This window comes from Microtus pennsylvanicus, chromosome 7, assembly GCF_037038515.1.
Source record: "Microtus pennsylvanicus isolate mMicPen1 chromosome 7, mMicPen1.hap1, whole genome shotgun sequence".
Taxonomy (NCBI): domain Eukaryota; kingdom Metazoa; phylum Chordata; class Mammalia; order Rodentia; family Cricetidae; genus Microtus; species Microtus pennsylvanicus.
This window is the reverse complement of record NC_134585.1, coordinates 64,294,593-64,305,597: the sequence shown is the minus strand read 5'-3', so window position 1 is coordinate 64,305,597 and position 11,005 is coordinate 64,294,593. Positions and strand designations below refer to the sequence as shown.

Genomic DNA, 11,005 nt, shown 5'->3' with positions numbered 1-11,005 from the left:
GCCGGAAGGGGCGGGGCGGCCCAGCTGCGGCGCGGTGCTCTGACGTCACGGCCGCGCCCGGAGCTGCCCGAAGGAGGGTTTGAATATGTCGCGCCAGCTGAGAACATCAAGGTTTGACCCTCGTGCGGGATTTCACGCGGAGGGCAAGGACAGCGGCCCCTCAGTTCCCCAGGGCCTCCTGAAGGCGGCGAGGAGCAGCGGGCAGCTCAACTTGGCGGGAAGGAACCTCGGGGAAGGTGACGTAGGGCGTAGACGGCCTCTCCCGAGGCTGGGCAGGCGGGTCCCCTGGGCACCCACCCGCGTCGTCTCTTGGAAGAGGTCCTGCTAGGATAGTGGGCATGGCTTGCACGGAGTGTTCCTTGGGATTAACATCGTCGTTTGGGAGTAAATTAGCTATGAGATAGATGATAGGCAGGTACTTTGTTTGACCTTTCTCTTCATTTAGACTTAAACACCCAGAAAGTGGAGTCATTGCTGTGGTAAACTATGTGGTTCCTATGACATTCGAACTGTTTTATGGCTGGAATGTGGAATATTTTGGAACGTAGGTCTAGGAAAGACTGAATCCTATGGGCAGGGCTTAATGGGCTATTTTTTTTTTTAATGGGAAGTTGAAGGATACGGATGCAGACAATGGAGATCTGACCCTTGAGGTTTCATAAGGAGACAAGGACTTCGTTATCAGTCATTCGCATTGTGTTTGGGGCAAGAATGTGGCTTTCGTTCTACCCATGTCCTAAGTACCTGAGGGAGTTTGAATTGAAGATGAAGTACTACTGATTTGTTTGGCAGAGGCAATTTTGTTTTCCCGAAACAGAGTTTCTCTGTAGCTTTGGAGCCTGTCCTAGAACTAGCACTTGTAGACCAGGCTGGCCTCGAGCTCACAGAGATCTGCCTGCCTCTGCCTTCCGAGTGCTGGAATTAAAGGTGTGCGCCACCACCGCCCTGCAAGAGACACTTTTAGCATGAAGGCATTCAGGCTGGTGCTGAAAGGGCAGTTATATTTGATAAGAGGGTCAGTATCATTGTAGAGAAACCCCCTTCACTGCACTGGGAGAGTAATAGGAAAGTGTTTTTCTAGGATCAGCACAGTTTGGCCTGTGCATGGGTCTGTGGGGGGATTGTCTTGACGATGCTAATTGACTTTTTAAAAATCTCAGTATCCTTTCTGAATTTTTCTTCCATGTTGCTGACTTTTCCATCCGTATTGTTAATGTTTTCATCTGTTCCACTGACTTTGTTCCCTAAGGCTAGATTGAAATCATCTGCTTGTTTGTATATTTTAATTTATTGATAATGTCCTACCAGAAAATTTGAAAGTTTCATGAAATTTTGCCTATTTCAATATCTGTGAAGAGCAGTTGCAATATTTGAGGGTTCATATTTCCTTGGTTTTTTCGTGCTTTTTTAAAAAATAGCTCTGTGATGAAATTTGTACATCTGTCAGTTTGGATATGTAGTCTGGAGTTTTGAAGGATGTCTTTATAGTAAAGACTGTTCTTGAAGGCTCAGTCTCCAATACCTCTCATCAAGGAAGAAACAGACTGCTATGACTTCAAAACCATTAAACCATAAAGATATACATGCATTGAAAATCAGTTATTGCTCAGTAATATACCATCACTGGTTGTCATAGTTAGGGTTGCTAATGCATGTCCCACCTGGTCCAGTCTCTCAAACGCCATTCACAGTGCCCCCAGTAAGCAGGAAGTAGTCTAGGCAACAAAACCCAAATTCCCTAAATGATTCCTTATAAATGTTTGTTTACATTTAAAGGGGGGAATTGCTATAGATAGGAATACTTTGCATTGGTATGGATCTTGGTTTATTGAAAAAAAAATTAACATCAATTTTGTTATATGTATATATTGTTATATATATATATATGTCTGCTCTTGATTAAGGTATTATATTTAAACAGAAAAGGGGAAATGGTATGGGAAGTCCTTCTGTATTTGTGTTGCTTTTATTGGTTAATGAATAAAGCTGCTTTTGGCCAATGGCTTAACAGAGTAAGGCTAGGCGGGAAACTTGAACAGGGATGTAGAGAGCCAGTAGGCCGAGACAGACACCTGGACACCAGGCCACAACCACATAGTGATGCACAGATTAATAGAAATGGGTTAATTTAAGCTGTAAGAGCTAGCTAGAAATACACTTAAGCTATTGGCCAAACAGTATTGCAATTGCTATAGTTTCTGTGTGTTTATTTTGGGCCTGGGTGGCTGGGAAGCGAATGAGCAGTCTCTGTCTACAGATAAGAAACAATTATGTCTGGTAAAATGGAGAGTAGCTGCTAGGGTTGGATACCTTTCATAAGCTGTGCTGGGAAATGGCTCTTTAGGGCTTAGACTGCAGTGCTGACATAGTTGTTGAACCCTGAGTTTATTTTCTTGATTACTCATTTTTTTTCACCTACAAAATGGGAATATTAATAGCACATGTCTCAGAGTTGTTAGGAGATTTTAGTTTTGTATTTTGTGTTTTCAGTGCTAGTAATCAAACTCTGCCTCATGTCTGTGGCTCAGGCTGCGATTCAACCTCTCAGCTGATCTTTTACTCCATGAACTCTGGCGCTCTGAAACCATTACCCAAATTAAACACTTTTTTTTAGTAAGTTGCCTTTGTCATAGTGTTTTATCACAGCAATAGAAAAGTAACCGATACATGCACTGAGCTGTCCTTTGGGCCCTGGGAATTATTTGGATTCATTTGTAAGCTAAGTATGCAACGAGTGTGTCCGTTAGTATTCATTTCATTTTTATTTTTCTCTTTTCTCTTTGGTATGCTGGTGATGGAGATAGTCCCTCAGTGTGTTTGGAGAATAAATGTGGACATCCCTGAGGAGGCCAATCAGAATCTTTCATTCAGCTCTACTGAACGATGGTGGGACCAGACAGATCTGACCAAACTCATCATCTCCAGCAATAAACTCCAGTCTCTCTCTGACGACCTCCGGCTCTTGCCTGCCCTCACTGTTCTTGATGTAAGTTGACTGTAATTATGGTATTTTAGTTGAAAAGACTTAGTTTATGCCAAATGGAAGAGCTAAATTTATGCTTTGCTAAACAGGAAAGCTTCCTTGCTGAGCATGTAGAATGCAAGATAAATGACAGTCTGAGTCAGAAGGTTGGCTGCATCTTCCAAGCACACAGGTCCTGGTGGAGACCCTGGGTTTAAACGAGTCAGTGTGTGCAAATAGAAGTGGCACCTGGCTGTATTTTTTTCCTTTGTTACCTTTTATTCTAGTCACCAAGGCAAGTACAGGACTCAGGGCATCTTACATTCTGGTTTTCTTAACCTCAGAAACTGTTCAACCGAATTTTTTGTGTGTTTAATTGAGTCTGTTTTGTAGTGCAGGTTTTCTTGTCATGGGGTAAGTGAAGTACAAAGGATTTATTTCAGAATCTTTAGGCTCTTAGTGTACTTGGCAATGGCACAGTGTCCCTTCTGTTCATGTGGAAATGATGGATGTAGGTAGTGCCATTTTTGGAGGTGTATTTGTTTTGTCTGTAAAATAACAAACAACAGTCTGTCCTACTCTGAGGTCCTTTGTGCTGTGCAGACAGTATTAATCTGAGAATATGGTGTTGAAATAGGAGCGGCGGGGCTACATTCGGGCACCCGGCTGCCCACATGGTTAGCTCTAGCTTATGCCCCGAAATAATTACACGGAAACTGTATTCTTTTAAACACCGCTTGGCCCATTATATCTAGCCTTTTCTTGGCTAACTCTCGCACCTGGACTAGCCCATTTCTAATAATCTGTGTAGTCCCCGAGCTGGCTTACCAGGAATGATCTTAACCTGCATCTGCCTGAAGTGGGAGAATCATGGCGACTCACTGACTCAGCTTCTTTCTCCCAGCATTCTGTTCTGTTTACTCCACCCACCTATGTTTTAACCTATGAGGGCCATGCAGTTTCTTTATTGCTTAACCAATGAAATCAACAGATTGATATGACACTCCCACATCAATATGAAGCTGTTCTCCTGCTCATGTCTGTCTGCTCTGTGTGTGACCTGAGTAGACCAGCAGAGCCCTGCCTAAATCCTACTAGGGTTAAGTTTGTGTTTGTCTCTTTTCATTTTGGTAATGTTTAAATTCCTAACTTGTTACTTCACGATTTCTGAGTAACAGTTTGGTTACAGTCACAGTTTGTATACTGATACACAGAGATTACTAATCACCCAACACGTAGCCATTGAGTTTGAAGAATGGGTTTAGTGAATAATTTTGTTCAGTGTCAAAGCTCAAATATTGCTAATTGTCAGACTGAGAATGTTGACTTTGCCTTGTATTTATTTTAGATACATGATAATCAGCTGACATCGCTCCCTTCAGCTATCAGAGAGCTAGACAATCTTCAGAAACTTAACGTCAGGTAAAGTGTGCACCTGTTTCTAAGATTGCAGTTACAGTGGTCTGAACTTGAAATCCCTTTTCTTCACATAGAAAATCACCTGGAGCCACAATGTGGCCCAGTGGGAAGCAGGGTTGAACACTTATCAGACTCTGCATTCTACCCTAGACCAAAGGCAGAACAATAAGACCAGATCTTTGCATCATCTCAGAAACTAGTTACGGAAGAAGAAGAAGAATTTAATGATTCAGTTATGTTTTTTCTCTGTCGAGGAGGCTTGCTGTTTGGCCCAGTGTGACTCCAAACTGCTATGATCAGAGACTCCTGCCTTAGCTTCACAAGTCTGTGGGGCCATACCCAGCGACTTTATTTGTATATTTGTTTGATTTTTAGAATTTATTACATCCTGTTTGACTTTACAAGTTAAAGGCCTATTGATTTTTATGTTTTATGTTTAGGAGATGCTGTTGACTCTTGTTTTAGAAAACCATCAGAATCTCAGGTTTTAAATTATGATAGCCTAAAAATCTAGGTATTACACACTAGGTTAGAAATGCTAATTATATCACTAATAGCGAAGAATTTTGTTGTTGTTGGTTTTGGTTTGAGTTTTGGTTTTGTGGTACCTGGTAGAGAAATTGGGACCTCATGTATGCTTGGCCACTGAGCTAAGCTGCGGCCCTCATGACTTTACAGTTAATAGTTAAATGTGTCCAAGCACCTTTGGGCTGTGTAAACATATTTCTGGTACTACGTTGCTAATGTGTATGCGGCTAGGCACCCAAGGTGGTAACTAATCTTCTGCTGCCAGTACACATCCAGATTAAGAAAGTTCCTTTGTCTATCTATGTTATATAGATTCCAGCTCTGATACTCTTTCAGAAGAACAAACAAACTCACTTGTTTATAAAATACATATAGTTACAGATATTGGGCATAATATACTTGAAGGTGGTTTTTGGTGGTACATTAACTAGGAGAAAAACAAGTCCTGTAATAACAGTTTGGTGAAAGCTTAATGCACTGCAGCAAGATTGCTGCATTTGAAGCTGCCCTGGAGCCTCTTCCTCCCACGAAGCCAGGCACATGGACCTCAAAGCAGGAAGAAAGGATTGGACAAGAAAAGGGTGAGCAAGGAGTAAGGTGGGCTTAGTCCATCTAGGTACAGTGATGGGTACGGAAAGGAGATGGAGGAATAAAGCAGACAGCTAGACTGACTGCCTTCCCTAACTAGGTCCTGTCAATATCCTGACGTCAGCTCAGCAGCCTTCAGTAGTCAGAAACTTTTGGGTATTCATCTATGTAGTATATGTGTAATATAATTAATACAAAGTTCCTGGTATTTCATTTTCCCCTGTTATATGTAAGCTAACATAAGAAAATAGGGTAAATTTTATAATTAAATAGTTAAGCTGTGATGCACCTGGAGACTTGTTCATGCATCTCTCTTTTGGTGTTTTTCAAGACAGGGTTTCTATGTGTAACAGCCATGGCTATCGTGGACTTCCACTGTAGACCAGGTTGGCCTTGAACTTCCAGGGATCCACCTGCTCTGCCTCCTGAGTACTGGGATTAAAGGCATGCACCACTATGCCCTGTAATCAGTAAAGGTTAACTCCAGTTAAAAACAGGAAAATGCACTAACTTTTATGCTGAACAAAGGCATTGCTGGCCCGGGTGGTAGTGGCACACACCTTTAATCCCAGCACTCAGGAGGCTAAGACAGGCGGATCTCTATGAGTTTGAAGCCAGCCTGGTCTACAGAGTGACTTCCAGGACAGGCAGCAAAGCTACCGAGAAATCTGTCTCGAAAAACACCAACGAAACAAAAACCAAAGGCACTGCTGAGATTTGAATCCAGAATCTCCTGTTTACTAGACAGGTGCTTTAACTAACTAAGCCACAGTACCAAGGCCTCATTCGTCTCTTAATTACCAGGAAGTGTATTGTCCTGCTGCAACTTTTACATCAGCAGGTTGAGTGTCTCTTTAGAAGGCTTCAAATAAAAAGGCCAAGCAAGTATAGAAACAAATTGAGTATTGCCAAACCTACCAGACCTGAAAATAGAAATAACAGCTTTTGTTTTAGATGTGAAATTAAAACCCCACCTCTGTTAGATACAGCTCGAGGGGCTGGAGAGATGGATGGGTCAACAGTTAGAACATTGTATACTTTTCTAGAGATCTGAACAACAGCAGCTCACATCTGTCCACAACTTCAGTTTTGGAGTATCCAACACTCTTCCGGCATCAGTACACGTCAGACACACAGACATGCATCCAGCAGAACACCTAGACACATAAAAATAAATGTTAGGAAAAAAATATGTTTAGTTTTGTTGTAATATGTATGCAAACATTTTTTCACAAACAATATAAAAATCTAAGAGTTCAATAAGTCCCTTTCACATTGTATTTTAAATAATCAGATTATAAGTAAGCAACCAAAAGTTTACAGATTATTTGTTAACTTCGTTGATTTAGATTTCTGCTGATGAGTGTATGTTTTGGAGATATGGATTTTGATAAACACTTGGACAGATAGCACCATTTGATTTTTATGAAAAGTCTATGTGGTTAGTTGACAAAAATGCCTTTAAGTATTTCTTATGTATCTTATATAGTCTACCAAGTCACTCAGCATTTATTTTATTAACAATAGCCATAACAAACTGAAAATGCTTCCTGAAGAAATTACAAGTTTAAAAAACCTGAAGGCGCTACACCTCCAACACAATGAGCTGACATGCCTACCTGAAGGCTTTGAGCAACTTTCCAGCTTAGAAGATTTAGTAAGTGGGGATTCTTTGATGTTTGCATGATTTGGGACTGGTGGGAATTTTTACTAGACTGAAGAAATAAATTATGATTCAAATTGTAGGACACAGACAGCTGACTTTGTGAGTAGCTTACCAGAAATTATTGCTAAGTTACTAACTGTAAACTTGGTTTTTTTGTTATCAAGTGAATTTTAGGTTATAATTCAGAAATAGAGTTTGGAAGAGAAACAATGGACCTGCCTTCGTTATTCAATCAGAAAATTATAATTACAGTTTCAGAGTATCTAACACTCTTCCAGATACCAGAGTGTAGCTGGAGTTACAGAAAGTGTGAGTCATGTAGGTGCTGGGACCCAAACCTGGGCTTCACCATTCAGTGCTCTTAACCCCGGAACAGTCTGCCCAGTCCTATCCCAGAGTCTTTTATACCTTAATGGATAGAGGGGAGCAGTCTTCAAAGTACAGTTCTGTTTTCTTGTCCTCTCTATTAGTATATCCTACTTTCTGTGCGAGCCGATGGCCCTGCTGCCCTGCATATCCCAATCTACTCCAGTTTTCAGACTGGCACCTTTTCTGGCAAATCTTTCATGCTGCCTGTTTCACCTTCCTGGGCTAGAGTCAGCCATAAGTCAATACAATATTGTTTTAATAATTTTAAGAATAAAACCATAGACAGTTTATATATGACAAGATAAGTAGGTCTGACCCTTAATACAGTGAGAAACCCAGGCTTATACAACAACAGGAAATTTGTCCTAAGTCATGCAGCTGAAAAAGAATGAAATTAAATTTTAAAGATGGTTTTCCTCTATAAATGAGTGAGATTCTACCATAAGGTATTTCAATAGGAAGGCTCAGTCCTCTGACTGAGAGGCTTCAGCCCATAGTATGTGTTCTCATTATTTTCCACTGATCTCTTATCCTTGGCATGTTTTAGAGAACTGAGTTTTTAGCTTTAAGTTTTATTTCTTATTAATGGACAAGTTATTTCTGAGTGTTTAAGTATTTATTTTGTATGTATACCTTCCTGAAGCACGATTAATAAAAACTCAGAGACAGATATTGGGGTTCAACCTGAAGACCAGAAAAGCAAAGCAGCCAGTCCCTGGATCTTACCTTGACCTCAATCCGAAAATGGTGACCATTTTAATACTGTTTAGAAGTTACTAAAATAATTTGAGTTCTTCACATGGTTTCAGAATTTCTTAGTTGGAAACTCTTCTATGTCAGTAACTCATTTTGGAATAATTTGGGGATTATGCAAAGACTGTAAAAATACAGTGAGGAGAGTTCCCAAATGCCCTCCAATCTGACTTCCAATTTTATTTTTTAGAATATTTATTTATTCTTTGAAAATTTTATACATGTATTCCATGTATCTTGATCATGCCCACCCCAACTTTTCCTTCCCAACCCATCTCATACCCCCACATTTTTTTGTTTGGTTTGGTTAGTTTTTCAAGACAGGGTTTCTCTGTGTAGCTGTGGCTGTCGTGGGACTCACTCTGTGGTTAGGGTGGCCTCAAACTCACAGAGATCCGTCTGCCTCCTGAGTGCAGGTGTTAAAGGCGTGCGCCACCACTGCCCAATTTAGGCCCTCACATTTTCATTTCCTTTTTGTGTGTTTGTTACCTGGTGCATTCTGTTAGTGCTGCCTGTTGGAATGTTGACTTAACTTGGCTTGCTTGTGTGCAGCTGACCACAGCTGCTGTGAGTTGAGTGGCTATGCCATCTCCAGCTCTTACATTTCTTTCTACCACTTTTTCCCCAGTGCTCCTGCACTTCAGGGGATGTTATAGATGTCTCTCTCAGGACTGAGCACTCAGGTTCCTCAGCACGTTGACTAGGTGTGTTTATAGTAACTGTGGCCCACCTCAAGAAACTTTTGTAGTCAAAATTGAGAGCAGCACTTATCTATGCTTATAAACGTTTAGAAGGCAGTTTAACAGTGTGACCACTTAGCAATACCACAGTAGTCAGATCCTGTACCTCACCTCCAGCGCCCATGAGCTTTTGACTGTGTTTACAATGCCAGCCTGAATTCTCTTCCGTGGTGCAGGCCTCACATCCTAGCATAAAGCTGTTGTTAACTACAAGCCACTGCTATAGGTGCATCTGGTGCATCTTGCCTAGCAGGTCAGTATTGCAGCATGCACAGTCCAGTATTCAGTAAGCTTGTTGTATCCTTTCTCCCCCGGTAGCTGCACCTTCTGGCATTCTGAGAGCTAGCCAACGTGGAGGACATTTCCTATTGAATTCAGATTATCTTTGCCCTGCAACCAGTGTATGATGTCTTCAGCAATAGGGTCTTGCCTCTGTCTAGTTACGGTGAACAGCCAAAAGCAATGCTAATAGCCTGTATTGCTGTGGGGGGCGGAGGGTGCCTTTGAGACCTCCCTGACCAATAACTCATAGGGAGGTAAGCTATGCCTGGCACTGAGATTTTTGTTTAATGACCCATGTCTTCTGGAAGCAATTCTGTCTACCAATGTTAAAATGCCTTTTTCTTTAAATTTTACATAAATAACACACACACACACTCATGCATATAAAGTTTTGTTCTTAATTATATTTATGTGTATGTGTATATGTGCATTTAAGTGTGTATACCTGTGGAGGCCAGAAGAGGGCATTAGATCACCTGGTCTTAGAGTTATAGGTAGGTAGAAAGCTGCCTGACATGGGTACTAGGACCCAAACTCAGGTCCTCTGCAAGAGCAGTATGAACTCTTAACCATTAAGCTGTCTTTCTGGCCTCTTTAATTGTATTTTTTACCTAGGTTACACGGTACTGGGTTTTTTGTTTTTTGAAAAGGATTTTTCATACATCCTAGGTTTGTGTAACCCACCCCCACTCTTTCTGCTTCTCCACCCCCTTCCTATCCTTACTTAACCCTTTACCTTCTTTTGTGTCACATGGTCTACTGCAGAGGGCTTGCATAGTGAGGGGAGACTGGTGTTTAGTAGACACTGTCAGGTACAAGTCTTTTGAAATAAGAACTGATTTTAATTCCTGTCCATGACTTTGGTGGATATGTAGTGGACCTGCAGGTGTTGAAGAGGAGCATTTGAATGAATATGGTCTATGAGATGGTGGCTGAAGTTGAAAATACCTATTCTTCTGAAATTCCATCTCATGTTAAAATTCCTTCATAGCTCTGAAATTTCTTTCATGGATCTATTTACTGCTATTTAGTCACTGATAGGTTCATTTCCTCCTCTCTTTAAAGGATCTTTCAAGCAATCGTCTTGCAGCTGTGCCTGCTGGTTTTGCTTTGCTGTCCAGTCTGCTGAGGCTCAATCTTTCCAGTAACCAGTTGAAAAGTTTGCCAGCAGAAATAAGCAGAATGAAAAGTAAATCTCCATATTAAGTACTGTATGAATTCAACGTTAATGCAGCTTTCTTTTAGAAAAATAAGAGGATAATTATAGAGAAAGTAAATTTTTTTGATTTTTCTCCAGACCATTATATCTAGGGTTTGCCTAAAGAATGTCTACCAAAACCCATGTAGGCTTAGGACAGAATGAAATGTGACTGGGGAGCAGAGGAAAAGTGCACACTGGGCAACTGATGGAGAGACTGCTTCATGCTGTCTCAGTGAGTTTATTCACCATCCTCTCCTCAGCTGTCTCCACCTGTGATGTGCGGGGATACAGCTGTAGCTTTTCATCGCCAGTGTATAGTGTTGCGGAGATAACATTAAAGGACACGGGTGCACTTTGGTGCCTCTGTATTTGAACTGTCTCAGCTCTTGATATAGAGTGTAAACTTTTTTGCTTAAAGGCAGAAAACAGTATTTCTGGGTTCATGATTGGACTACAGCACCCATTGTAAACTGTTTATCATAGCTAGTCTTTTGGCT

The 11,005-nt window shown here is 41.1% G+C and overlaps 1 protein-coding gene across 5 annotated transcripts in view; it reads left to right on the top strand.

The window, feature by feature from the left end:
- The first annotated feature begins 6 nt into the window (after positions 1 to 6).
- The window catches only part of Lrrc40 (leucine rich repeat containing 40), a 31,250-nt gene continuing 20,251 nt past the window's right edge, over positions 7 to 11,005 (top strand). For 2 of the 5 annotated variants that reach the window (XR_012911367.1, XM_075981006.1), the window contains exons 1-5: positions 23 to 236; positions 2,805 to 2,986; positions 4,311 to 4,384; positions 7,025 to 7,154; positions 10,373 to 10,496. Coding sequence is in view for 2 of the 5 variants with exons in the window: in XM_075981006.1 (XP_075837121.1) it covers positions 86 to 236; positions 2,805 to 2,986; positions 4,311 to 4,384; positions 7,025 to 7,154; positions 10,373 to 10,496 (661 nt within the window). In the remaining 3 variants the exon portion in view is untranslated. Of the gene's footprint in view, positions 237 to 2,804; positions 2,987 to 4,310; positions 4,385 to 7,024; positions 7,155 to 10,372; positions 10,497 to 11,005 lie in introns of those variants that run through there. The other 3 variants (XM_075981007.1, XM_075981008.1, XM_075981009.1) reach the window with 3 other exon arrangements.